We start from the raw sequence: 22,353 nt of genomic DNA, 5'->3' as shown, positions 1-22,353 counted from the left end.
GCGAGGCCCCAAGCTCTTCCCCCGGCAGCTCATGCACGCTGCCGCTCCTTGACGGCCGACTGTTATACGGACACGCGGCGTCTATCAAATATCCGGAGCCACGAAATGTGCTCCAAATTCATTGTTAGGATGCTGCCAGACTCCCCTCTGTCAAGCAGACGAGTCCAGCTTCCACGCCCGACGTGCGTTGCCAGATCGGCTGTCTTGTCCGGATTGGGTGAACACTGCTTCTGGGACGGACGGCCAGATGAAACGAGTCTGGTCATGATGTTTCCCTCGTATCCGCGGTTTGTTCTGTGTATTTGCCTTTCTTCTCATGACCGGCGTCCTGAGGGAGAAACGCAATGCACCGAACAGAGCACTGCACAGGCCTCCTAGGCAAGAAATACCAGCAGGCCTCACATGTGTCAGCGTGGATGCAAGTCTAGGCGGCTGCTGCCACCTTCTTAAGCGCGGCACACTCTGGGCCCATAGCGGGATCGTTGCAGCCGTTCTCACCTAGAGCTCCGTTGTTTCTGCGGCAAGCGGCTGCGACGCTGAAGCGGTGAACTCTGGCTCGTTTCCAGAACAGTCGACTTACAAACGGCCAGACTACTTGAGCATCAAGTATACTGAAAGCCATCACTCGACGTTCGAGGCAAGGTCAAACACAGCGTGGACTTGTCCGAAACGACCCTTCGATCACCGTTCATGGAGGCAACAGGGACGCGATTCCGCTGACCTTTACAATCACTCGAATCCCGTGAACCTCTCTGTCGTGGATATAAAGCAGGCTGGTTGAAGCATGAAAGCATCCTTCCGCCAGGGCAGTGGTTGTAACTCAGAGGACCGGACAGACACATTGCAGAATCACAAGATGCATCCAGCTCGGAACCCCTGGCCCAGGCGCCCAACGGACCTGAGGATGAAAATTGATTATATTCTCAATACGACCCTAGGACCCAAAGAGGAAAGGAACTCTGTCACCTCGGGCTTTTCTTCAACTACTGACCATCAACACACGAAACGATCCTTACACCATATTGCACTGGCAAATCGAAACACTGGTAAAAGGACCCTTGATATACCGCGGACGAACAAACTCACGGGAGACGTCAATTTCCCACCATTTGAGGACCTTGATAGTGCGGTGGTGCGCCAGCTGCTTCCTTTCTGCATCACCACTCTGGGCAGAATCAAAAGTACAAGCAGGCACATCCCATACAACAGCGACAAGAAGGACTTTCAGCTGAAAACTGGCCGCGAAAGCATTGAAGGTATGGCCCTTGCTATTGTAGGTCGCTCTTGGACAGTGTGCTCACTTTAGTCTGCAGTGTTCCAATACGATTTCACATGTCCCAAATCTGGAAGCGTATACACAGTCATGTGGGACTACAACATCGGCTTGGTTCGGATTACCCCCTTCTTCAAGTGCCATGGATATGCCAAGGTACGTTTCGCATTCAGCAGAGAGCGAAAGTGGTAGCAGACCAGAAATGGACAAGCAGGGCTTGACTGACTGAATCGGCAGACTGTTCCTGGCAAAATGCTCAATCTCAATCCAGGTTTGAAGGATATCACCCACAGCATAACGGGAGGATCCATCGTCGCTCAAGGTTGGTTTGCCTCATTGTTTTGCTATGTTCTCAGTGCTTGTAGCTTAGGCTGATCACCCAACCCATAGGATACTGGATGCCTTATGCTTGCGCGAGGGCCATTTGTGCGACATTCTGTCACAGCATAGCGCCAGCACTGATTCCCGTATTCGGCATGGATTTTCCAGCATCTTGCCTTCCGCCGAGCTCGGAGGCATTTGGCTACATGAAAATCGATCCAGTCATAGTACACGCGGCCACGAGAGAGTCGGAGATGTTTCGTCAGCGCTACGGCAAGTTGAGAGAAAATAATGTTCCTCAACCAATCCTCGCAGTCCCAAGCTCTCGACCAGCGCCTTCAGAAGCACGCGAGACGATCACGGTACATTTGCGACCATCAGTACCATACTCTACTCATCGTGATCCTGGTTTTCCATCATCCCAGGATCTTGAGCTGGCACGAACCTCGCTGCCCACCCCCTCCTCCCGTGCATACTATCCCTCCCCCGAAACGCGTTTTATCAGGTCTCCAGAGTTCTCGATACACAGCTCCCCCCTTTCTTCCGCCTATGGCAATAGAGTCGCTAGAGCACCTGACTCTGCTCCGGTCTCCCCACGGAGCACGAGACCATGGCCGAGGATCAGCGCGCGATTCCCTGATGAGCGACTGCGCTATTCAACATCATTAGACCATACTACGCACCACGGTGCTTATTTGAGCCCATCTTGCAAGCGCAAGATCGATGACATATCTGTGGGGAACGAAGACACTGTAGATTGTTCCTCTCGTTCCAACTGTGCGTCTCGTAGCACTGGTTTCCAGGACTACTTCTCTCCACCTGACTCATCATACCCGTCCTCGACCTGCTCGGAAGCTTCTCCAACACCAGTCTCTACACGAGGCTCTCCAAAAACTCGTCAGGCAGAACCCCAAAAAGAGTCCCTGCCTCCTGCAGCAACCTTGTTGCCCCCTGACGAGCACGAGCGCAGACTGGATACAACGCAGACTCGAGATCTGGCTAGAGCACTGCTGGATTTGAGGGGTTCTGAGGACGAATCTCGGCCAGACAAGCGGCGGAAAAGAGATGCGGACTGATTGGTCCGCCAAGAGAAGTAATAGTCGGATCGAAACTATTGGTCCGTGGCGGAGGAGGGTTTAATAGCTTGTAACATTATAGCATCTTGGTCTTCGTATGGTTTGGTTGGAGGATTCTCGCGTAGTTCACGTAGTCAGCTGCACCGTGTTTAACAAGAGTCATTCTGTGCTAGTAACAGAGAAGAAAGCTTGAGTCTATCATAGCCTGCGGACCTCAGCGTTGGCATTGAAATATGCACCAGCTCACTGCCAGAGTTTCTGTAAAGATTTGACTTGGATATTCATTTATTTGTGCTGAAGCTATAGCTATGATCCGCCCCTCTCGGCTGCCTTCTTGCTTTTGAATTCGGCAACCCAAGCGGTGGCATCAGCCTTGGGCACCACAAATATCCTCACAACTTCGTCCACAACCTCCACCTTGCCTGAGCCCAAGATCTTGAGTAGTGGCAACTTCTTGCCTACCTTGATCAGCCCGCCCGCCATCGTCTCCATATAACACTCAACGCCGGCACTGGTGTATTTCCCCTCCTGGTCCCACGGCAGCGGGAAGATGTACTCGAGGTGGTCGCCGACCGACTGCATCTCATTGAACGCCTTGATGAAGTCGCTCTGCAGGTGTACAGGGTACAGGAGCACGGTCGGGAAGCTCAGGCTGCTCCGGGGATCATCCGGGTCCGGGACGAGCTCGAGCTTGGCGTCCTCCATCTCGGGCGGCTGCGCCGTCTCGCGGGTCGGGATGTTCCGCGCCTTGAGGGCCGCCTGGAGCAGCGTCGCGCGGCGCTTCTCCCGGGCCTCCCGCTCCGCCTCCTTGCGCGCCTTGGCCGTGACCTGCTCGTTGCGCTTGATAATGTCCCGCGCAACTGCCTTGAGCGAGGCATTGTTCCCGTCAATCTCCAGCCCGCGGGCACACGCGTCGTCAGCCTCCGGGATCCTGTCGACGGCAAGAAACGCCCGCGCGGAGCGGTAGTACGCCTTGACGTTCTTGTCGTTGAGGCGCAGTGCGGCAGCGCCGTCGAGCCAGCAGCTCCGGTAGTTCTTGAGCTCGAGGTGGCATGCCGCGCGGTTGCCGTAGAGCTGCTCGAGGAGCTGTTTCTGCTTGGCAACGGTGGCGTTTGCAATGTCCTCGTCTGTTGTCTCGGCCCACTTCTCGTCGACGGCTTGCTGCCGCTCGTCGTCGCTGAGTTTCCACCCACCCCCCTCTGCTCCGGGTTTCCGCTTCCGCTCCTCGGCCGCGAGGATCAAGACGCCCTTTGTGTAGAACTCCTTTGCGTCGAACCAGCGCTTTGCCTTGAAGCACTCGTTGCCTTGGTGCTTGAACTCGCCAGCGTTCTCGAGGGGCGTGCCCTCGTACGCAAGCGCCTTGAACGCCTCCGTCTCGTCGTTCTCCTCGAGCTCCGTCATGAAAAAGGGCGACTTCTTCAGCTCGGCGGCTACTTCGTCGACAGTCTTCTTCTCGCCAAATGCTGTCCGGGCCGGGGGCATCGAGGGGAGCGCGCCCATCATGACGTCTGCCAGACCTGGCGGACCCGGTGCTGGTATGGGGCCATGCTTGGTGCTTGAGGCGGCGGCGGAATCTCCTGTTGCTGGCTGACCTGGTGTTGAGGCAGCATCGTTTGTCTTTTTCTCGTGTTCCTTTTCAATCGCCTTCAGGCGGTCTGCCATCTCGTTGCTGACCTCTTGTAACTGGACCATTTTTTAGTTTCCCAAGGCTGCTCCCTTCAGGCCTGTCTCTCACTTGCAGGACCAGTTCAGTGGCGAGAAAACTTGATGTTTTCGGTAGAGGATATTTGAGCGTCTTTGCCTGCACTTATAAGAAAGTTGTGTCAACAAACCTGTTCCTGAGCTGGCTGGGACATGCTCAAGATGAGAGGCTGCCAGTCTGCTAAAAATCGACACAGATCCAGGCTGTCGATCACTTTGCCATGCGTGATGTCCCAACCCCAAAAACAATGTGGTTCCTGGCCCCCACATGTTGGTCGGCAATCGTCCCTGCGGACTGTCCGAATTGTACACGGCTGTTTTTTGCACGGAATCTTTGCGAGATCTGTGTGGTGTCCCAATTTCCTCCATCGGCGCCGGAGCGGGGCAGCAATTTTGTCACCACCAGGGCCGGCTCCGGAGCCGGCATGCACGCCACCCCCCCTGGAGTGACTCCCCAGCCGGCCTGCCGCCCACGAGCTGAGTCAATTCTTGGCAATCTGGAGCCTGTGCAGTTGATCGAGTGAGGCCTATATCGATTGGCGTGTTTGCAATCACCACCTCGAAGCCTGGTATAAAGAAAGGACTCTCGAGTTGTGTATTTGTATCTGTCCATTCGTACCCCTCCACACCTCAAAAACGGACACAGGTACAACGGCAATCATACACCATGTCACCTTTCAACCTCGAGACATGCGCTCGGCCAAACATACTGACTCTCGAGCCGTATCGCTGTGCTAGAGAGTGGGTTTCCTCCACATCTCAGAGTTCTTGACACAATACTGACACCGCGGACAGCGACTACAAGGACAACGGCACCAATGTCCTGCTCGACGCCAATGAGAACGCCTACGGGCCATCTCTGCCAGCCAGCATGCCCTCCTCGTCGTCGGGCCCCCAGATTGACCTGCTGGGCCTTCACCGGTATCCAGACCCGCACCAGCACGACCTGAAGCAGCTCCTGTGCAACCTGCGCAACACCCACCACCACACCCCCAAGGCCATCACGCCAGACAACCTCTTTGTCGGCGTGGGCAGCGACGAGGCCATCGACGCCCTCCTCCGCTGCTTCTGCGTCCCCGGCAAGGACCGCATCCTCACCTGCCCGCCCACGTACGGCATGTACGCCGTCTCGGCGCAGGTCAACGACATCAGCATTCACAAGGTCCCCTTGCTCCCCGCGCCCACCTTCGCGCTCGACACGGACGCGGTACTCGCCGCCCTGTCCAACGAGAAGGACATCAAGCTCGTCTACCTCTGCTCCCCCGGCAACCCGACGGGAAGCCTGCTGGCCAAGGAGGACGTGCGCAGGGTGCTCGAGCACCCGACGTGGAACGGCATCGTGGTCCTCGACGAGGCGTACATCGACTTCTCGCCCGACGGCGCCTCCCTGGCCGAATGGGTCGCCGAGTGGCCCAACCTCGTCGTCATGCAGACCCTCTCCAAGGCCTTTGGGCTCGCGGGCATCCGCCTCGGCGCGGCCTTCACCTCGCCCCCGATCGCCCGCCTGCTCAACAGCCTCAAGGCCCCGTACAACATCTCGAGCCCGACGAGCGCGCTCGCCTCGTATGCCGTCTCCGAGCAGGGGCTCGCCACGATGCGCGCCAACCTCGCCAAGATCGTGGCCCAGCGCGACAGGCTGATTGCGGAGCTGCCCAAGATCCCCGGCGTAGGGAAGCTGATGGGCGGCACGGAGAGCAACTTCTTGCTGTACGAGATCCTGGACGCGCAGGGCCAGCCGGACAACGTGACCGCCCTCAAGGTGTACGAGACGCTGGCCGAGGACAAGGGCGTCGTGGTGCGGTTCAGGGGCAAGGAGCACGGCTGCCTGGGCTGCCTGCGGATCACGGTCGGCACGGAGGAAGAGGTCACCAGATTTCTCGAATCGCTGCGGAGGACGCTGGCCGAGGTGAATGGGCAGGGTGGTGCCGCTGCTGCTGCTGCCAAGGACGAGGAGAAGAAGGAGATCGCGGCCAGCAGCGTCGTGGCATAGATGGAAAGATACACTTGCAAGCACATATAGAAAGGCTGGATGTTCATAGATATTGACAGGCACACGTCTTTTAGACCGCCACGCTCCATGCTTTCCTTTTCCAATCACCTTGACCGGAATCCCTGCATCTTCGGACAGCAGATTCCGAGTCTGTAGTCCGATTGAGTGTGACAACAACTATCTGAGCTGCAGTGTCCCTCCTTTATTAACGGGCAAAAAGGAAATAAAATCCCGAACCTACAATCACTACGCAGCATCATCACTCGAGCTTATCTGCCGTTGACACTGAGAACAGTGCTTTATGATATCATTTCTCGAATTATCCCGTTATCAAAGGCAACTTTTCGCACACCTCTAGTCTAGTGACACTACCGCATCTATGCACGTCCCAAAATTGCTCAGGAGTGAAATTAACAAAGATTTCTAATCAAAACCAGACCAGCCCTTCGTCTCAAATCCTGGTCAACTTGCCCTCTGTCCCGCTCGGCTGTGGAGGTGGCGGCCGAGTCCCCTTGACATGCTTGATCTGCCCAGCCTTGAGCGGCGGCGCCGCACTGCCAGACAAAAGACCCTGGATCGTCTCGAGGGCAGTCATCTGCTCCCCGAGCCCCGTCTGCCCGTCGAACCCGCCAGTGTACCACTTGTGTCCGCACGCGGTCCCGCTATCACCACCCGCACAGGCCTTCGCCGCCGCCATCGCGCTGGGCTTCAGCAAAGCCTCAACCGCTGGACGTGTTGATGGCATCATCTGCGCCGTATTCCACAGGAATCGCGACATATAAGCCTTAAAGCTCGTCATGTCGTAGTTACAGACCCCGGCAGCCTCACAGGCAGGCTCCCACATGACGTTCGGCGCGACGTTGTTGGGTCCGCCAAAGTATATCTTCGCGGCGTTGAGCAGACCTTGTGTGCGGTCACCCCAGGGTCCAGAGCCGCCGGTGACGTCATTCATCACGGCTGCGCCGTACGTGTAGATGCCCTGTGTGTAGGTAAAGCGGACCTGATTGGTGTCGGTACACTGCTTGTTGGCCCCGGCGCCGTCGTAGACGTTGTACTGGGCGTCGATGAGGCCGATCTTGGCGGACCAGTCGTACACCTTGTTCGCCCAGTCCACGTACGTCTGGTTGCCGGTAGCACGGGCCAGGCGAGCCGACATCAGGAAGAAACCGCCGTTGGCGACGGAATTCTTGTAGTTCATGCCGTTCGGGTTGTCGGGAAAGATCTGCCAGTTGAGGCCGCCGCCGCAGCTCGACATGTCCCACCGCGGGGCCATCGTGTTCCAGATGTTCTCGGCGATGGTGAGCCAGGGCGGAATGCTGTCGTCGGGCTGCGGGAAGTTGCGCTCCGCGGCGTCGAGGATGGCAAAGCTCCAGAAGGCCTGGTCATCGTTGCCCTCGCTGCCGTAGTGCAGAGGCACCATGAAGTCGTGCTTCGGGCCGACCTGGGACAGGAGCGCCTGTGTGATGGTCTCGTCGTACGAGGAGTCGCCGGTGTAGTGCGAATAGTCGAGCATGGAACCCCATGCCGCTCCGGCTTGCCACCAATCTGGAGATGACGTGTCAACACCATGTGCTTGGGAAATAATCAGACATGTAGGAATACTCACAGTGAGGCGCAGGGAAGACTGCGATCGTCTAGAGATAAGATAGAGTCAGCATTTAGGGTCGGTATTTGAGAGAAAATGAATGCTTGACATACCTCTGGGGTCATGGTGACATTGCCCGAGTAGTAGGACATGGTGTCACGAGCAATGGTCTTGACCACACCGTGGATCGAAGCTTGGGTAGCGGTCAGTACGATCGGAATCCTAATGGCGTACTAGGGCAACTTACCAACATCGTTGAGCACGAGAGCACTGGGAGCCAGGAACTGGCTTACCACACTAGCCGGATTGACCGATTTGATAAGAGGCATGGTGAATAGCTGGGCAAGTCGAGAGACGTTGTTGATTTGCTCTTTGACGAAGAAAACAATAATGCAGAAAGTAATGTACAACAGTCCTGTGTTGCAAGAAAAGGTAGATGATGTTGTGGCCACAAAGAAGTGTCGAAAGAATGTACTTGAAGAGAGAGTCGTCCAGGTATGGGCAGTTGGCTGTGAAAGAATGTGATGCTCAACGAGCGAAGCAACAAGGCACCAGTACCAGTCAAAGAGAACAAATCACCGTGACGTCGAGTCCAGGTAACGTGAGGAACTAAGAGATAGGAAATACAAAGACGGTAGGGCAAGTAAGCGATGGCCAGACGAACGACGACGAAGAAAGCAGCGGACAGGCGATCTTTAAGGCATGACAGGTGGCGCACGCCCCCCAACACAAGGGCGTACCAGTTCTATGCGAAACGACGCTACCTCGAGGGCCTCAGGCGACTGGCTGCTGCCACCAACTTGGTTGGCCGTCGACCCTCCGCCTGTGCCTTTAGCGAGCCTGGGGTGATGGACCTTCTGGGCCCGCTCTCGAGCTGTCAGCATAAACAAACACGGGAAACATCCGCCGGGGTCTGGGGACGCTTGCCATTGGACTGCCGCGGGCGTCCCCTGGCGATCCAGGGCTGGCCCGCTCGCTGGTGGTTAGTGACCAGTCGATGACTGCCCAATCCAGGTTGTTTCATGTTTCGACGCCAGCCAGCGCCTACGCTTTCGCAGGTGGGGAGCGGGCGGCGGTTCAGGGGTCTGCTAGTCAGGGGTGCTGCTCCCGCCTGTGGACTCGATTGGCTGCGCAGTGTTCAGGGCCTGGGCTCGTGTTCTAGGCGCCTGTTGGGCAATGGTCCCAAGCGAGACAACAACACAGCATGAGAACAGCAGGGCACCGTGGAAGACTTCGTGTAAACCTGGCGCTTGCCCACCGTCTAAGCGCGTTGTTGCGGGTACGAAAATAGAGCACCGCAGCATGGGGGATACAATTCCCGGCGTGCGGAGCGGCCACCGAGACCTGCGCTCATGGAGTGTCGGTAACCAATGAGAAAAAGAACTGCCCCAAAAAGTCAACTCGAGCATCCAAATAAATCACAGCAAAGCCTCGCTTGCCGAAAAGGCGATGAAATTGGCAAAAAGAAGGTATAATGGAGGGTTTGAACCTCCATGCGATGGACTCGCGGGGAATCGAACCCCGGACCACTCCCATGCTAAGGGAGTATTATACCACTAAACCACAAGCCCGGGTCGTTGGAGGAGCAATGCTTTATACACGTATATATACACACTACGTAGAGACATACATGCCAGAACCTGAGAACCCACCTTGTGACAGGTGCGATTGCCTACATGCCTAACAACATGAAAGAAAGGAATTGCCTTGACGGAGCGGCTCAAGCCTGGGTATCGTATTCTGCGATACAAAATTTCCCGTAAAATATTATATTTTCCCAAGTTGACAAGAAGATCTGTTGGATCACTTCGTTTGGCGCAGACGTTGGACAATCTGGAGGTGTCCCAATCACGTGCAGCAAGGAAGTGGGGCGCCGCCTTTGGAAACTGGCGCCTGCTCATTGGTGCACGCCAGCACTCTCGTCATGAAATAATAGCTCCCGACCCGAAGCACCGTCAACGAACAGCTACCTCTGGGGACAGCGACCTCAATCGACCGCCCTGCGACCCGACCCAGCACAGCAGAGGCCAATCCGACTCGGCGCGCACACACACACACCTACTAGAAGTCATGCGGCGGACACTCAGACTGCTTGCGGGCGTCAAGCCCGCCCGGTACCTCACCCCCGGCAACCCGACCGGCCTCACTGGCCTCTACACACACAGCTCGCCGCGGTCGAGCCTGATCTACCTCTACTCCAAGACGCTCGACCAGCTCAAGGAGTTCCCCGAGTCCTCGGTGTACCGGCAATCGATCGAGGCACTGACCAAGCACCGCCTGAGCATCATCCGGGCGGCTGTGCCCCCGGGATACGACGAGTGGGCGGCCAATGCCGCCAAGATCATCCAGGAGAACCCGGAGGAGTTTGAGGTCAACGCCGAGACCACCCTCGACGGCGTCCACGCGTCCACTGTCACAGCTGGCGGTGACGTCTTCCTTTACCGCTCCGACCCGACCGATGAGGACCCCCGCGATATCGAGTGGGATGGCGAGGCGCCCGAGCGCGGCAACCAGGGCCTCCGCGCCGAGCAGGAGCGCTACGAGCTCGGATACCTCGATGCCAAGTCCCTCGAGCACCCCAAGAAGGTCGAGTGGACTCCTGAGCCGCAATTGACTGCCAACCAGTAAGCGCCAATCAAGCAGATATACCTGATCAAGCATCAGCCCTAAAAGAGGAATGCTGGCCGACCTAACGTGTTTCATTTTCTCACCAGGATCGAGGAGCTTGAGACCAAGATTGGCGCCGGCCTCATTGAGGAGGTGGTTCAGGTCGCCGAGAACGAGCTGAAGCTCGTCGAGGTCATGAAGGAGAACAAGGTGTAAGTAGTCCCCAAACCGCGACTGCGAGACGGTGGAAATTTAAATTGAACTAACATGAAACCCGAAATAGCTGGGAGAGCCTGGAGGAGAAGCCTCCGGCGGGCCAGTGGGAATACTTTGAGCGGAACTCTGCCTAAGCGGATGGGGGGATGTATGAGTAGATTGGATCGCGACTGTACATAGGACACGGAAAGCGGAATGCTTGCCGAAATAAAGCAGCGATTCATTGTTCATTTGCATATCTCACTTTGGCCTTGATAACCAAAGCGCTCAACTTGACTTGGATCATTGGCACGGTATCAGCAGTGTGTCGTTTTGCTGGTCAGCTGCCAGATCCTTTGTGGTCAAGTAATGATATCTAACAGAAACCCAGCTTGAGGAATCTCTGCTTGCCTTGACGTTTCCGAGTGATATTAAGGGGACATCCATTATAAATGAATGAGCATGATGGGGGTTTAATTGGTGTTGAGATGTCGCTCTTTGGAGCTGAAAAATGGCCGTGATGCGGACCGGCCCGCTTGCCGACCTCCAGCAGATTTCGTGCAGCGGAGGCGTGCAAACACTAATCGCATCTCGACTTACACATCTTCTCCAAACAGCCAACCTCTGTCGCCTTGAACAAAGCAAGCAGCATCAGCTCAAAGAGGGCATCCGCAAATGTGGAAACAGACCATGCATCACATTTCTTGGGCTCGCCAATGACATTTTCCTGACCGCATCCCCCATCGCCTCGTCAGTGCTACAGCTCCAACGAATGCCATAATGTGAACAGCTGCGCCCACTACACAACCACACGTTGAAAGGAACCGAGCAGCCGCAGTTGAAACACATCCACAATGAGCGACGGGCCTTTCGCCGTCCCGGTCCCGGCATACCGGCTGGGCATACACACGGCACGCAAGCGCAAGCGTGCATCCCCGGCCGCCACAACCGCAGCAGCAGCATCACCATTATCGCCCACGGGATCGCAGGTCTTCACCTCCGCGGTTGGACAGCCGGCCTCGAGACTGCCTTCAGACTCGATCAACCCGCTCAGCCACAGCCCAGATACCCTGCGGCAGTTCGCCGTCGCCGGCCTGACCCCGGAGGATGAGAACCCGGCCGCATTGTACCCGGGCTTTCCGCACAAGGCGCTGCCCCCGGACGCCATCTACTTCCAGCCTGAGCTCGCCGCTGCCCGCCAGCCAATAGAAGACAGCAGAAGTTTCTACAAGGGCAGTGATGCGGACGTCGACTTGTACGACGATACCGAGGCCGAGGCTGAGACTGCAGCTGGCGCAGCCAGTCGCGCGCGAGGGCGGCTGGTCGTGCAGAAGCAGACGGCGCGGCTGAAGCACATTGCCGTCATGACGGCCCTGGTGCACCGATGCATCGCCGATGGTGACATCTCTCGTGCGAAGCGTGCTTTCGGGTTGCTCGCGCAGACAAGGGATGTGGATATCAAGCTCAACAATTTCTGGCTCGTCGGCGCCGAGATATTGATGCGGCAAGGGGAGACACCCCGGTCGCAAAGACGCCCGGACGAAATGGACGTAAGGTCTATGGCGTTGGGAAACAGAGGGAGAAGGTCTTCAACCGCATCCGCATCACCAGAGGCAGGACTCGACAGGGAGGAAGGTGGTCAGCAAGACGTCAACCTTGCAGCGGCCCAGGAGCCCGATACGGCGGCAATCCCCGGTGAAGAAGAAGAAGAAGGACAGACCGCGGCGTCAGCGCGCTGGGGCAAGGCCGAGAACGCAGACGTTGTGCGATCCTACTTTGAGCACCTCATCGCGCACTTCCCTTACGACAAGCACCGGCCGCACCTCGTCAGTGCCGTGGACTTCTATCCGGCCTTGTACAATTTCGAGGTCTACAACATATCAACAGAGTTTGCCGTAGCCTTGGAAAGGCTTGAGGTGGAATACCCCGAGGATTATGACGGCGAGCTTGGCTCACAAGATAGCGAGATATCCGATGACGACGCCGACGACGACGACGAGGATGCAGACCGCCGCCTCCTCCGCCACGGCGGCAGCCCAGACTCAGAAGACGCAAACTTCAACGTTGAAAATGATGATGGTGACGAACATGATTCCTCTTCCCAACAGCGACGGCGCCGCCGGCAATTCCGGCAGGAAGCGACAGACGAGATCCGCAAACAGACGCAGCTCCTCGCGCAGCAAGTCGCCAGCGCAATGGACCGCACGATGGAGACACCGCCCTTCGCATCACACCCGGAGCTCTTGCGCCTGCGCGCCAACCTGGCCATCTTCATCGGCGATCTCTATCTCCCCACGCGGATCGTGGAAAAGGTCCTTCGCGCTCTGGGGGTCCCTCGACCTGGCAAGGGGACGGGCAGTAACAGTGGAGGTACCGGCGGCGGCATCACGGGGTTAGCCGCAGGGACTCAGACCCAGCGGAGGAGGAAAGCCGCCAAGATCATGGATCATCTGGCCAAGTACCTTCGCGAGCCGGAGGAGCAGATCGCCGCGCTGGACATGCGGCCACAGGAGCAGCGCCGGGCGAGGGACTTGTTTCGGAAGGTCATAGGGCAGGGCGTCGCTGTGGAAGGGTGGGTGGAGGTATTTGTGGCAATGGTCGGGAGGAGGGAGGATGATGACGATGAGGAGGAGGCTGTTGGCTACTGAGGAGGTTCACATTCAGGATATCTCCTATGAGAATCTCGGTACAAATCACCAAGATCATAGGCAATCTACGCCGTGAATTTGTGCGCATTTTCCAAAAACACCATGAGAAGAGCCATAACGAGTTGCAACATAGCACGAGCCGTGTTTTACATATTTCTCAAGCACAATGTCTGGCATTGCGGTAAAATGAATCGCTTCTTCAGTGGAAAAAAAAACGTGCGCCTTGTTTTCATCTTGTCAAGAGCATCGGCATGCACCTCAAGATGGTTCTCTCACCCAGACCCGGATTCACCAAAGTCCTCTGTCATCTGACCATCCTCAAAACGTCCAGCCAGCCGCAGCTCTAGCTGATGAAGCACAAGCATCCCAGCCCGAGGTAGAACACGAGCAGGGGGTAAACAGCGATGCCGACGCGATTCTGCACCACGCCGCTGCCTCCCAGGATACTCACGCCCGCGGCGAGCGACCACGCAACCAGGACAAGATATACGGGGATCCGGGGGATGACGGGCAGGCCCAGGGCGGACATGAGCGACGCGAGAACCAAGGGGAATAGGGTGTAACCAATGATGCATATGCTCTGGGCAAAGGATCTGTGTTTGCCGCTGTCAGTCTGGTGTCCGTTCTCGCAGGCGGAACGACCTGGCGATAAGACTTACATGTTCCCGCCGAGCAGCTTGATCTGCAGCGTAACCACGGCCTCGCCGATCCAAATCATGGCAAACACGCCACTGAACACGACATCCTTCTGATTGTCCTGGGCCCTCAGGCTCAAGAAGAAGCTGAGCAGCAGGCAGAAGATGAGGGGCCCCCAGAGATCCCAGTCCCGCAGGCCGGGGCTCATGTTGTTCTGGTTGAGCAGGCTCTCCGGGTCCATCACGCGGCCCGCCAAGCCGACGAGCTCCTCGCGCGCGCCGCTGAAGCCGCCCGAGCGCAAGTTGGCGTACACCCCGCGCAGGGAGTCGGGCGACTCGAACATGGTGCCGCCCAGGAGGTACTTGGGGTACAGCACCTCGCGCATCTTGGACCAAACGGCGAGCAGGTCCCGCCGCAGCGTCTCCCAGACCGTTTCGTCGATGGTGTTCTGCGGCGCGCGCCGGTCCTCGCCCGGGATCCGAGAGGTCAGGTATCCCTGGTCGAGCGGGCGTGAGTTCGATGACGACGAGCCCGAGGCCATGTTGCCGGTCAGGGGTTGACGTTGGGAGCTGTTGCCGATCGGGTCGTCGAAGTCGTTGAGGTCGGCTGTGTGGAATGGATTTTGTGGTTAGCCAGCGTGTTGCGCCGAGTACGGGAGGAGCTCAACGGTCCATAGTTCTGCTGTGCGCGCTAGACAACCAGATCGTCATGGCGTCTGAGTCCATGGCTGCCTTGGCTATCATTGTCATGCTGAAGAGGGGTGCCTACCATCATCAGGGTCAATGAGATCGTCGTCATCCTCGATCGAGGGATTGCTGTAGTGATGTGAAGTCATGCTGGATGGTATTTTGGCTGGAGGGCGTCGCGATCAATGGCTGCGTTGAATGCAGAAGAGTCGTCCTTGCGTGCAAGGCCGGGCAGGGTGGCAGCTGTGGCTGATTCGGACGTTGAGTGAGTTGTCGTCTGAACTCGAAAGGCTGGGCCGGGGTCGTGAGAGCTGTCGTCGTCGGTGCTGGTTGGCCGTGATGGAGCGCGCCCTGGGCAGGCTGGAGCTAGGTAGCAGTTTAACGGGGAGGTGGACCCCAATATTCCACGGTCGCCTCAAGCACAATCGGCAGCCCCCCCTGGTCATACTGACGTGGGCCACACCCGCTAGTGTCGGGTAGGTGCCTGCGCTAGCGTTGCTGAGCACGTTGTGCTCAATCACTGTAGCCGAACAATTAATCCATTGTTTGGACATTCTATCACAGCCGTGTTCACCAGCATGCAACGAGTTCTTGATCTGTCGCCAGCAACAAGAATGTTCCCTCACGTCGCATGAATTTCCTAGCGTCTGACCTTACATAAAGCAACCATGCCAGTCACCTAGAGGCATCGTTCCCTGGGCGAGGTTGCCAGTCAACTCTCCATCTCCTTCTGAGAGACTTTGCGATTCTCGTGGACAACCCTATACGTATCAGGCCTTCTTCTCGTCACTCTTGTCCTTCTTGTCCCACCGCTGCAAGATGATGGCCAGGTTCTTGCTGCCCACCACCACACACCAGTCTCCCCCTGCGCTCCACGCCACCTGCCGCCCAACAAAATCCTTGATGGTGATCTTACTGGTGGAGTGCGCCTTGATGGCATCCTCGACGCGGGTAGTATCGTATTTGGCCGCCCACGCCGCCAGGGTTTCCGGCGGAATGGCGAGTTCTCCTGCTTGTGCTGCTGCGGCGGCTGCTGTCGTGTTTGCCGATCCTCTCGTGGCGGCAGCTGCACCTGCTGGCGGCGCTGCTGGAGCGTCCACATCCATGCTCCCAGTCCGACCTGACTCTACCGAGTTCCTGTCGCTTCCCTCCCTGACTCTACTCAACGAGTCGGGCCCGGTCCTAGCTTTCGCCTTCGACGGTTGTAGCCAAGAAGGGCGCTGCACTGCCGCTGTCTTGTCCCTACCAGTGTCCGTGTACTCGTCCATGAAATCGTGGTAAGTAATAAGCCGCGCGAGGTCCCAGAAGAAAATCTCCGAGTGGGCACTGCCGAACGCAAGGACCGGGTGCTTCTTCGCGTCATGGAATATTTTGAAGCGCATGTAGAACTGGAATCCACAACCGGGGGTGTGGAATTGTATGAGGCGCGTGTACTGTGAGGCTGTTGTTGGAACGAATGCGGATCGTGTCAGACGTTCAGTATCACTCGTTGTGGGCGCCTCTAGTGGTGTCGGTAGAGGGTCGTCAGACGAGAAGCCGTCAATCTGCCAGAGGACTATTATGTCTTCATGGCATGCCCGTGACATGACCAGATCCCCGAAGAAAGCCACACTGAATCCAATGTCAGCTTTTGCCAGCAGATATGCACAGCCTCGCTGGACGTACCAGTCTACAATGCCACTGTGGACCTCGGACGTGAAGAAGTGTGGATAATGGACCACGACTGGCGCTGGCGGCTGCTTCTCTCGCGATGCCTTGGGTAGATCAGGGAGTGTCCACTATAGCTCCAGTCAGATTTGTAAAGCTATTCATGTTGTGGCCTTCCCCGACTCACCATGCAAACGACATTGTCATGTCCAGCGGAGAGCAAATATCGGCCGTTATTGTGAAATGCCTGAAAATACATCAGCAGTACGCCTTGAATTGAGCCATCTGCATGCTCAACATACCACTGTCAGGAGGCTGGAGGAATGACCCTCTCCTGCAAGCAGACAAACGCACGGCTGATCCTTGTCTGCTGCGTCGAGGCTCCAGATCCGCACTGTTGTGTCGTCCGATGCTGAAGCAATTAGAAGAAAGTTGGTAGGACATGTCGACAAGTCGTTGATCTCCTGTGTGGTTGTGTCAGACTACTACCATTGTTTGACGAATCCTGTCATGATGATTAGGAGCCAGACATACAGATCCGTGGCCAACAAGAACCTGCACAAGTTGTTAGCCATGAGAAGTTTTCCATCCTAGACTATCCTCGGGCAACGTACTCTGACGAGCTTGCCGTGTATCACATCATACACCTTGATCTTGGCATCCCTCCCAGCAACACACAGAAAAGGTATCTCTGTCTCGGGATCCTTCGTCCATGTGCAAGTGCAGTTCAATGCTTCTTCCTACCCGACCTGTTAATATTGAGGGGGAAGGTTTTGTCTCTTGTTGAGACGGGCACTCACATCATCGTCCCTGATGAGCTGCACCAGCTCATAGGGAGGCTGTGATGTATTGCACAATCTGTATATTACAATCTTGCGTTTCAAACAGGTCAGTCAATGCAACGTGAGAGAGAACATGACGACGGAGGCGTGCTCACATGTTTTTTGCTGACGGCGGCGAATATCGGGTCATGGTCAGGGGCCCCATAAGGATAGAACTTGACATCGAAGAATTCTGTCCAACATCGTAGTCAGTGGTGTGTCAAGGGCCCGGCATGATAGGTCGCAGCGAGAGGCACTCGGCGGGACTCACCGGTATCCTGATCGTCCGAGTGCAGGTACTGGAAATCATCCTGATCGTCGTATCTCATTAGGGAGCGGCCAATGGATGACGGGCAGGATGGGCAGACAACCTACTTCGAAACCGATCGAGGCTTTGAGCCGGGGGAGGTCCCAATCGTGGTGGCCATGGGCTATTTCGAGTGCTGGTGCCATGGCAGCTAGCTGCACGGTCAAGGCTGTGGCATGACCACACCACGCCACGGAGCTGCGTTGGAGCGGGGTTTTGATGCAAGTTTCTGCTGCAGAGCTTCAGAGAGGCAGCAGGCAGAGGTGACTTGTGCCTATTACCCAGGGGCAGAGGTGTGTGTGTGAGTGTGTGTGTTTGCTGCTAAGTCAATAACACGCCAGTGTTGGGACAGGCACAGGTTGTCACGGTGGACCAGCAACGCGTGACGAGAGCGTGGCGGCGGCGGCGGTAAGGGCCCGCAGCCGTGCAGCAAAAGACAGGGCAGGGGCCCGGCTCCGGGCGGGGGTGACGGCCTGGTGGGTCCTGGCTCAGTGTCCGGCTGGAAGTGAACAACCAGCTTTCGGGAATTTCCAGGATTGGACGACAACCCTGCACGGCATGGATTATACCTGGCTGCTGTGCTTTCTGTAACAGAAGAAGCAAAAACATCACTTAGCGATAGGTTCGGGTGCTTTCCTTTCGCCCAATCTGCCCACCCTCGCGTCCTTCCATAGAGGCGAGGTGCCGGACCTTTTCTCGCCAGGTAATCCTGGAGACGACCCTGTGAGCTACGGGCACTGTACAAATGGACGCGACCTTCCTAAAGGGCCCGGGTTCTGGCCCGCCGGTGCACCTGCAGCTGCGAGCGTGGCTTGCCGGCTCTGTTCCGCGGTGACATGTCAGAGACAACGTCCCTCTGGCCTTGCCAGCATGCCAAGGCGGGGGTTTGCAGGCATATCCTCCGGCCGACCCTGCCTGCATGCCTCCAGCTTCATTTGCTCCCTCGGGAGACGACGTGTCATGTTCTACAGCCTCTTTGGCGAGAGTGCCCTTATGGCGTCACACACGGACGGCTGATGCCGTGCTGAGTGGGCACACCTGGCAGCCTCCCTCCTCAGGACAAGGAGTGGTCCGGATGCACCCAGCCCCGGGTGGGAAGCGAACACAGGACAAGACATGATGTGGCTGAAGGTCCCGCCATTCTTCACCCAGCCAAGCGAGGTATGTACACTCTTTTGAACGGTCATGCAAGCGGGTGCCGCCGTTCTCTCAGAGACAATTGCGCAGATATTGCCCTGGGCAGGGCAAGCCTCCTAGCACTGAGACACTGGCTGCCATGTTGGGGGTGGCCACAACGCAGGGAGACGCAAAGGCCTTCAGCTTCACAACCTTTGAACCCAACTCAACACCATGCAGCCAACGGTTGTCGCTGCAGTGTGGCACAGTGGCGGGGTAGCCTTGCCGGCCTCTTTCGCTCTGCAGCAGTCCCGAAGACACAGCTGCGGCCACCATGAACAGATGAGGAGACAAAGACAGGCTGAAGATGGCATCTAATTATGTGATGGTGCAGGCCGAGGCTGGATATGGGCAGATGCCAAGGTCCATGCGTCACAGAAGCACGGCGCGACCGAGACGAATGCTCCGTCGGGGTTTGAAAGCTGCTGTAAGTGTCAGGCGGCCAAGAGACGTTCCGAGTCTGGCGACGAGTGCCTGCCTGGTCCTGGTCCTGGTCCTGGTCAGGCCATGATGTCTCCATGTGGCACTGGCTGGCCGCAAGCAATTACTGTATATCAGCTTGAGTATAACGTAATTTGTTTCTCAAGGTTGATCTCTCGCAAGTGCTCGAGGGCAGCGCCAACGACGTCGATCCTTTGTTATTAAATAGGATCCTTGTCGTTGGCTGCAGTGCAGGAGCAGCCGAGGCCTGCATGTCTTAAGGTTGCAGTGCCAGCCTGCAACGGCACCCCTCCAGACTGCCGCTGTACCATGATGCGCATGGAATGACGTTCCTCCGCACCGGCCCCTCGCCCGCCCGACTTTATCTTCGGCGCTCTCTCCGCCCTCGCCCCATCGACGACTCCCCTTGGCCACACATCTTCCACTCGATCAATCCACCACGACACCTCGCAGCAATTGAGCTTATTAGAGCGGTCTGCCGAGCGTGACGACGTTGCCCCCATCTGGCTCCATCTCGGCCCGTTCCTGCGTTCCTGCAAGCGGACCCTACTATTTGCATCCTAAGAGCGTGCCACTCCCGCGCCTACTAGTACTCCATCCCAGCTAGCTCGACATCACACAACTGCCATCCCGCATTGTCGTCATCAGGCAACTTACATACTTGCCTGCCCACTAAAGCACGGCCCTGTTCCCCCCCCAGAGAGCTTAATCCCAACGGCTGCCGCCACCATCTTCGGCCCAGCTACCGGTGATACACTATCCTCATCTCGCATCGGCCATTCGCAACATCTTCTCGCGTGGGTTGCCCCACCAGAGTCAACGGTTTGCCGCCTGGCCATCGCAACGCTTTCCTCTAACGAGCATCGCCACGTGGTGCCGTATTGTCCTTCGCTACATCCTGAGACATTGCCACCGTCCCGCCCGTCAATCCAGCAAAGAGTGCGTCGGCTTGCTGCTCTGGCCGTGCCTTGGAATTCTTGGCCATAGTCACCACTCTCGAGGCATATCTGCAGAGAATAGCCTGATCTGCGGCGAATTCCTCCACGCTCGTCCCGCTACATGTCAGCGAATTTCACGCCCGGCACAACGCTATCGGTTTGGCTTGCACACTACTGCGGACTGTCTAAGTGGACCTTTGTCAGCAGCAACGCGTAACGCAATCTGAGCAGAGGATTTGTTGGAATCCTTTTCCCACCCAAACCTCATCATATACACCACGATAGCAATCGTCGAAACCCCAACGGCGGCTCATCAAATATACCGAGGCTTCCCCGCTGGACCATTTCGCACACATGGAGCACACTTTTATTACCATCCACAGTGAGTCCTCCAGCCCACAAAGGAGCGGATGATGGCCAGCCAGCTGACCAGACACAGACCTGAGCCCCGAGGCAAATATCCTATTTGTTTCAGACTCAATCACGGACATCCTAGGTTGGAGACCTCACGAGGTCCAGGGCAGGTCGTGCTTCGACTACTTCCACCCAGACGAGGTCTTTCTCGCACAAGCGATCCACAACCGCGGGGTTCTGCTGGATAAAGCGGCGGTCCTCAACTATGCGCGCATCATCTCACGCTCCGGAGAATGGATCAACTGCGAATGCTGTTTTACCATCGTCCACGATGTCCTGGTCGCGTGTACGAGTGTGTACCGGCGTAGCATGAAGAGCGAGAGTGAGTGCTTCCACATTTGGGCTCAGGCATTCCGTGGGTTTGGAACTAAACTGACTGTTGCTGTCAAGGGCGTGCGATCGAGGCCCCGCAGATTCGCCGCATGTTTTCCTCGTCGAGTAGAGATCCGAGATATAACATGTTGGAGCACCTCTCGTCCAAATTCACCACGCCCCCTGCGGAACGGGAGCCGCGGGCGGCCATGATTCTCAACAGGTTCACGCGTACTCTGTCCGTCATGTTCTCGACGCCTGCCATCGCATCCATTATCGGCCTTGAACCGGACGAGATCCAGCACAAGAGTTTCTACGAGTGCATCGCGCCCAATTGCCTGCCCGATGCCATCAGGTGCCTGGAGAGTGCCAAGGCCAACGATTCGATCGCCTACATGCGCTTTTGGTTCCGAGATCCACGGACGGAAGAGGACTCCGGGCTCCCTGACGGCAATGGCAATTCGGGCACGATGGAAGACGAATCGAGCAGCACCAGCGATGACTCGGATGGTGGTGCACCCATCGACGATCCGATGGAGGTCGACATGGGCACGACCTCTGATCCAGACGGAAGAGCATCCGGGCGCCGTAACCGCTCCCGTCGGAGACGCCTACCGCACATCGAATTGGAGGCCGTCATCTCTTGTACGTCCGATGGCCTGGTCGTAGTCCTCAGGAAGGCTCGACCGGCCATACCGACACTACAAGTGCCAGAGGCACCCCCAGTCTATCAGAACGGCCTGTTCGCCGCGCCATGGGGTGCCGAGCCGATCCACCCTCATGATCCTCCTCCGATGTATACCGACTACAACGCCAATGTGGCCCCTGGCCATGTGCAGCAAGCCTCCAACGGGCTCGCAGCCGGGGGCGAGTCCCAGATGCATCAGTTCATGCAGTCAATCCGAGACGTGGCCGTCTTCGCATGGGCCCTTGTTGGCATCAACAGCAACCTGGCAAAGTACTCACAGGGAACACCAGGTGGGGAAGCCCAGCCTGAGGGTTATCCCTCGTCCAGCACGGACAGAAGCAGGAGTGATTATTGGTCTCACGGCTCGGGCGACGAAGCTGCGTTCACTGCACGGCCTCAACGATCAGACGTGTCCTCTATGACGTCTCAGTATCCCTCTTACGGCTGCTCCACGGAGGTCTCGCCATATACATCCGATGACGCTACCATGCAGCAGCATACCGCTGCCAGAGCGCTGACTCACGACGACGGACAGGAGCACATAAACCGCCCGCCAGCTGCCTCGATGGCATCAGGCACCCGTCATGAAGAAGATCAGCGCCCTCGGTCACACTGGGGCGAAGAAGGCACGTCTCGTAATGTGATGGATCATAGCCGAGGCCCGGAGTGAACTGTCTGGCATGCTCCAAACAACAACGACGGCGTGGCCTCACAAGACCCGTCGTCGTCGTTATGGCCTGCGCTTGGCGCAGCCGACAACCACGGCTGGACCGTCGCCGAGCTATCCTGCTGAATGATTGGTTCACCAGCAATTTTGTCTATTGGTCAAAAAGCGTTGGGTTAGTCAAGTTTGTCTTTTGATATTCCCACTGTTTCAAAGAGTTTTGTTTA

The 22,353-nt window shown here is 57.0% G+C and overlaps 9 protein-coding genes and 1 non-coding gene across 10 annotated transcripts; 5 read left to right on the top strand and 5 right to left on the bottom strand.

Annotated features, from left to right (window-relative positions):
* The first annotated feature begins 581 nt into the window (after nucleotides 1-581).
* Nucleotides 582-2,745, top strand: B0I36DRAFT_93505 (uncharacterized protein). The gene is made up of 4 exons (XM_046163610.1): nucleotides 582-1,256; nucleotides 1,314-1,429; nucleotides 1,511-1,595; nucleotides 1,664-2,745. The coding sequence occupies exons 1-4, from the start codon at nucleotides 785-787 to the stop codon at nucleotides 2,668-2,670; spliced, it is 1,680 nt and encodes a 559-aa protein (XP_046015596.1). The 5' UTR covers nucleotides 582-784; the 3' UTR covers nucleotides 2,671-2,745.
* A 192-nt stretch (nucleotides 2,746-2,937) lies between these two features.
* On the bottom strand, nucleotides 2,938-4,680 carry B0I36DRAFT_318499 (uncharacterized protein). Its single transcript, XM_046153296.1, has one exon. The coding sequence runs from the start codon at nucleotides 4,360-4,362 to the stop codon at nucleotides 2,977-2,979; it is 1,386 nt and encodes a 461-aa protein (XP_046015595.1). The 5' UTR covers nucleotides 4,363-4,680; the 3' UTR covers nucleotides 2,938-2,976.
* Nucleotides 4,681-5,038: 358 nt separating this feature from the next.
* Nucleotides 5,039-6,361, top strand: B0I36DRAFT_347262 (pyridoxal phosphate-dependent transferase; the record flags this gene model as incomplete). Its single annotated transcript, XM_046156551.1, has 2 exons — nucleotides 5,039-5,112; nucleotides 5,167-6,361. 2 exons carry the CDS (start codon nucleotides 5,039-5,041, stop codon nucleotides 6,359-6,361), a joined length of 1,269 nt encoding a protein of 422 aa, XP_046015594.1.
* A 451-nt stretch (nucleotides 6,362-6,812) lies between these two features.
* Nucleotides 6,813-8,275, bottom strand: B0I36DRAFT_347261 (glycoside hydrolase; the record flags this gene model as incomplete). The annotated part of the gene is made up of 4 exons (XM_046156550.1): nucleotides 6,813-7,906; nucleotides 7,968-7,995; nucleotides 8,060-8,139; nucleotides 8,194-8,275. 4 exons carry the CDS (start codon nucleotides 8,273-8,275, stop codon nucleotides 6,813-6,815), a joined length of 1,284 nt encoding a protein of 427 aa, XP_046015593.1.
* A 1,170-nt stretch (nucleotides 8,276-9,445) lies between these two features.
* On the bottom strand, nucleotides 9,446-9,517 carry B0I36DRAFT_t53. Its single transcript has one exon. It is a non-coding gene; the product is annotated as a tRNA-Ala (tRNA).
* Nucleotides 9,518-9,877: 360 nt separating this feature from the next.
* B0I36DRAFT_318496 (ETC complex I subunit conserved region-domain-containing protein) lies at nucleotides 9,878-10,999 on the top strand. Its single transcript, XM_046153295.1, has 3 exons — nucleotides 9,878-10,570; nucleotides 10,661-10,765; nucleotides 10,837-10,999. Exons 1-3 carry the CDS (start codon nucleotides 10,017-10,019, stop codon nucleotides 10,901-10,903), a joined length of 726 nt encoding a protein of 241 aa, XP_046015592.1. The 5' UTR covers nucleotides 9,878-10,016; the 3' UTR covers nucleotides 10,904-10,999.
* A 288-nt stretch (nucleotides 11,000-11,287) lies between these two features.
* B0I36DRAFT_318494 (uncharacterized protein) lies at nucleotides 11,288-13,398 on the top strand (the record flags this gene model as incomplete). Its single annotated transcript, XM_046153294.1, has 1 exon — nucleotides 11,288-13,398. Exon 1 carries the CDS (start codon nucleotides 11,603-11,605, stop codon nucleotides 13,394-13,396), a length of 1,794 nt encoding a protein of 597 aa, XP_046015591.1. The 5' UTR covers nucleotides 11,288-11,602.
* On the bottom strand, nucleotides 13,399-15,078 carry B0I36DRAFT_318490 (uncharacterized protein). Its single transcript, XM_046153293.1, has 3 exons — nucleotides 14,801-15,078; nucleotides 14,056-14,638; nucleotides 13,399-13,989 (listed from the first exon to the last, which is right to left on the bottom strand). The coding sequence occupies exons 1-3, from the start codon at nucleotides 14,865-14,867 to the stop codon at nucleotides 13,740-13,742; spliced, it is 900 nt and encodes a 299-aa protein (XP_046015590.1). The 5' UTR covers nucleotides 14,868-15,078; the 3' UTR covers nucleotides 13,399-13,739.
* Nucleotides 15,079-15,243: 165 nt separating this feature from the next.
* Nucleotides 15,244-17,852, bottom strand: B0I36DRAFT_318487 (WD domain-containing protein). Its single transcript, XM_046153292.1, has 10 exons — nucleotides 17,562-17,852; nucleotides 17,458-17,497; nucleotides 17,303-17,379; nucleotides 17,166-17,237; nucleotides 16,980-17,105; nucleotides 16,900-16,920; nucleotides 16,668-16,829; nucleotides 16,553-16,612; nucleotides 16,384-16,496; nucleotides 15,244-16,329 (listed from the first exon to the last, which is right to left on the bottom strand). The coding sequence occupies exons 1-10, from the start codon at nucleotides 17,637-17,639 to the stop codon at nucleotides 15,489-15,491; spliced, it is 1,590 nt and encodes a 529-aa protein (XP_046015589.1). The 5' UTR covers nucleotides 17,640-17,852; the 3' UTR covers nucleotides 15,244-15,488.
* A 2,550-nt stretch (nucleotides 17,853-20,402) lies between these two features.
* Nucleotides 20,403-22,132, top strand: B0I36DRAFT_360849 (uncharacterized protein; the record flags this gene model as incomplete). Its single annotated transcript, XM_046158395.1, has 3 exons — nucleotides 20,403-20,430; nucleotides 20,488-20,784; nucleotides 20,853-22,132. The coding sequence occupies 3 exons, from the start codon at nucleotides 20,403-20,405 to the stop codon at nucleotides 22,130-22,132; spliced, it is 1,605 nt and encodes a 534-aa protein (XP_046015588.1).
* Between the last annotated feature and the right edge of the window lie 221 nt (nucleotides 22,133-22,353).

This window comes from Microdochium trichocladiopsis (genome assembly GCF_020744255.1).
Source record: "Microdochium trichocladiopsis strain MPI-CAGE-CH-0230 chromosome Unknown B0I36scaffold_3, whole genome shotgun sequence".
Classification (NCBI taxonomy): domain Eukaryota; kingdom Fungi; phylum Ascomycota; class Sordariomycetes; order Xylariales; family Microdochiaceae; genus Microdochium; species Microdochium trichocladiopsis.
The sequence above is the reverse complement of the archived record's forward strand: the minus strand, read 5'-3'. Positions and strand labels throughout refer to the sequence as shown.

What these genes read in the sequence shown, in the direction of transcription:
- B0I36DRAFT_93505 (XM_046163610.1), top strand. Translation starts at nt 785, where the DNA reads ATGAAAGCATCCTTCCGCCAGGGCAGTGGTTGTAACTCAGAGGACCGG. An exon ending in TGGCCGCGAAAGCATTGAAG is followed by an intron (nt 1,257 to 1,313) that starts GTATGGCCCTTG and finishes TTTAGTCTGCAG; the next exon opens with TGTTCCAATACGATTTCACA. An exon ending in AGTGCCATGGATATGCCAAG is followed by an intron (nt 1,430 to 1,510) that starts GTACGTTTCGCA and finishes CTGAATCGGCAG; the next exon opens with ACTGTTCCTGGCAAAATGCT.
- B0I36DRAFT_318499 (XM_046153296.1), bottom strand. Translation starts at nt 4,362, where the DNA reads ATGGTCCAGTTACAAGAGGTCAGCAACGAGATGGCAGACCGCCTGAAG.
- B0I36DRAFT_318496 (XM_046153295.1), top strand. Translation starts at nt 10,017, where the DNA reads ATGCGGCGGACACTCAGACTGCTTGCGGGCGTCAAGCCCGCCCGGTAC. An exon ending in CCGCAATTGACTGCCAACCA is followed by an intron (nt 10,571 to 10,660) that starts GTAAGCGCCAAT and finishes TTTTCTCACCAG; the next exon opens with GATCGAGGAGCTTGAGACCA. An exon ending in GTCATGAAGGAGAACAAGGT is followed by an intron (nt 10,766 to 10,836) that starts GTAAGTAGTCCC and finishes AACCCGAAATAG; the next exon opens with CTGGGAGAGCCTGGAGGAGA.
- B0I36DRAFT_318490 (XM_046153293.1), bottom strand. Translation starts at nt 14,867, where the DNA reads ATGACTTCACATCACTACAGCAATCCCTCGATCGAGGATGACGACGAT. An exon ending in TCTCATTGACCCTGATGATG is followed by an intron (nt 14,639 to 14,800) that starts GTAGGCACCCCT and finishes CATTCCACACAG; the next exon opens with CCGACCTCAACGACTTCGAC. An exon ending in AAGCTGCTCGGCGGGAACAT is followed by an intron (nt 13,990 to 14,055) that starts GTAAGTCTTATC and finishes CGGCAAACACAG; the next exon opens with ATCCTTTGCCCAGAGCATAT.
- B0I36DRAFT_318487 (XM_046153292.1), bottom strand. Translation starts at nt 17,639, where the DNA reads ATGGCACCAGCACTCGAAATAGCCCATGGCCACCACGATTGGGACCTC. An exon ending in CCTCCAGCCTCCTGACAGTG is followed by an intron (nt 16,613 to 16,667) that starts GTATGTTGAGCA and finishes ATGTATTTTCAG; the next exon opens with GCATTTCACAATAACGGCCG. An exon ending in ATGACAATGTCGTTTGCATG is followed by an intron (nt 16,497 to 16,552) that starts GTGAGTCGGGGA and finishes CTGGAGCTATAG; the next exon opens with TGGACACTCCCTGATCTACC.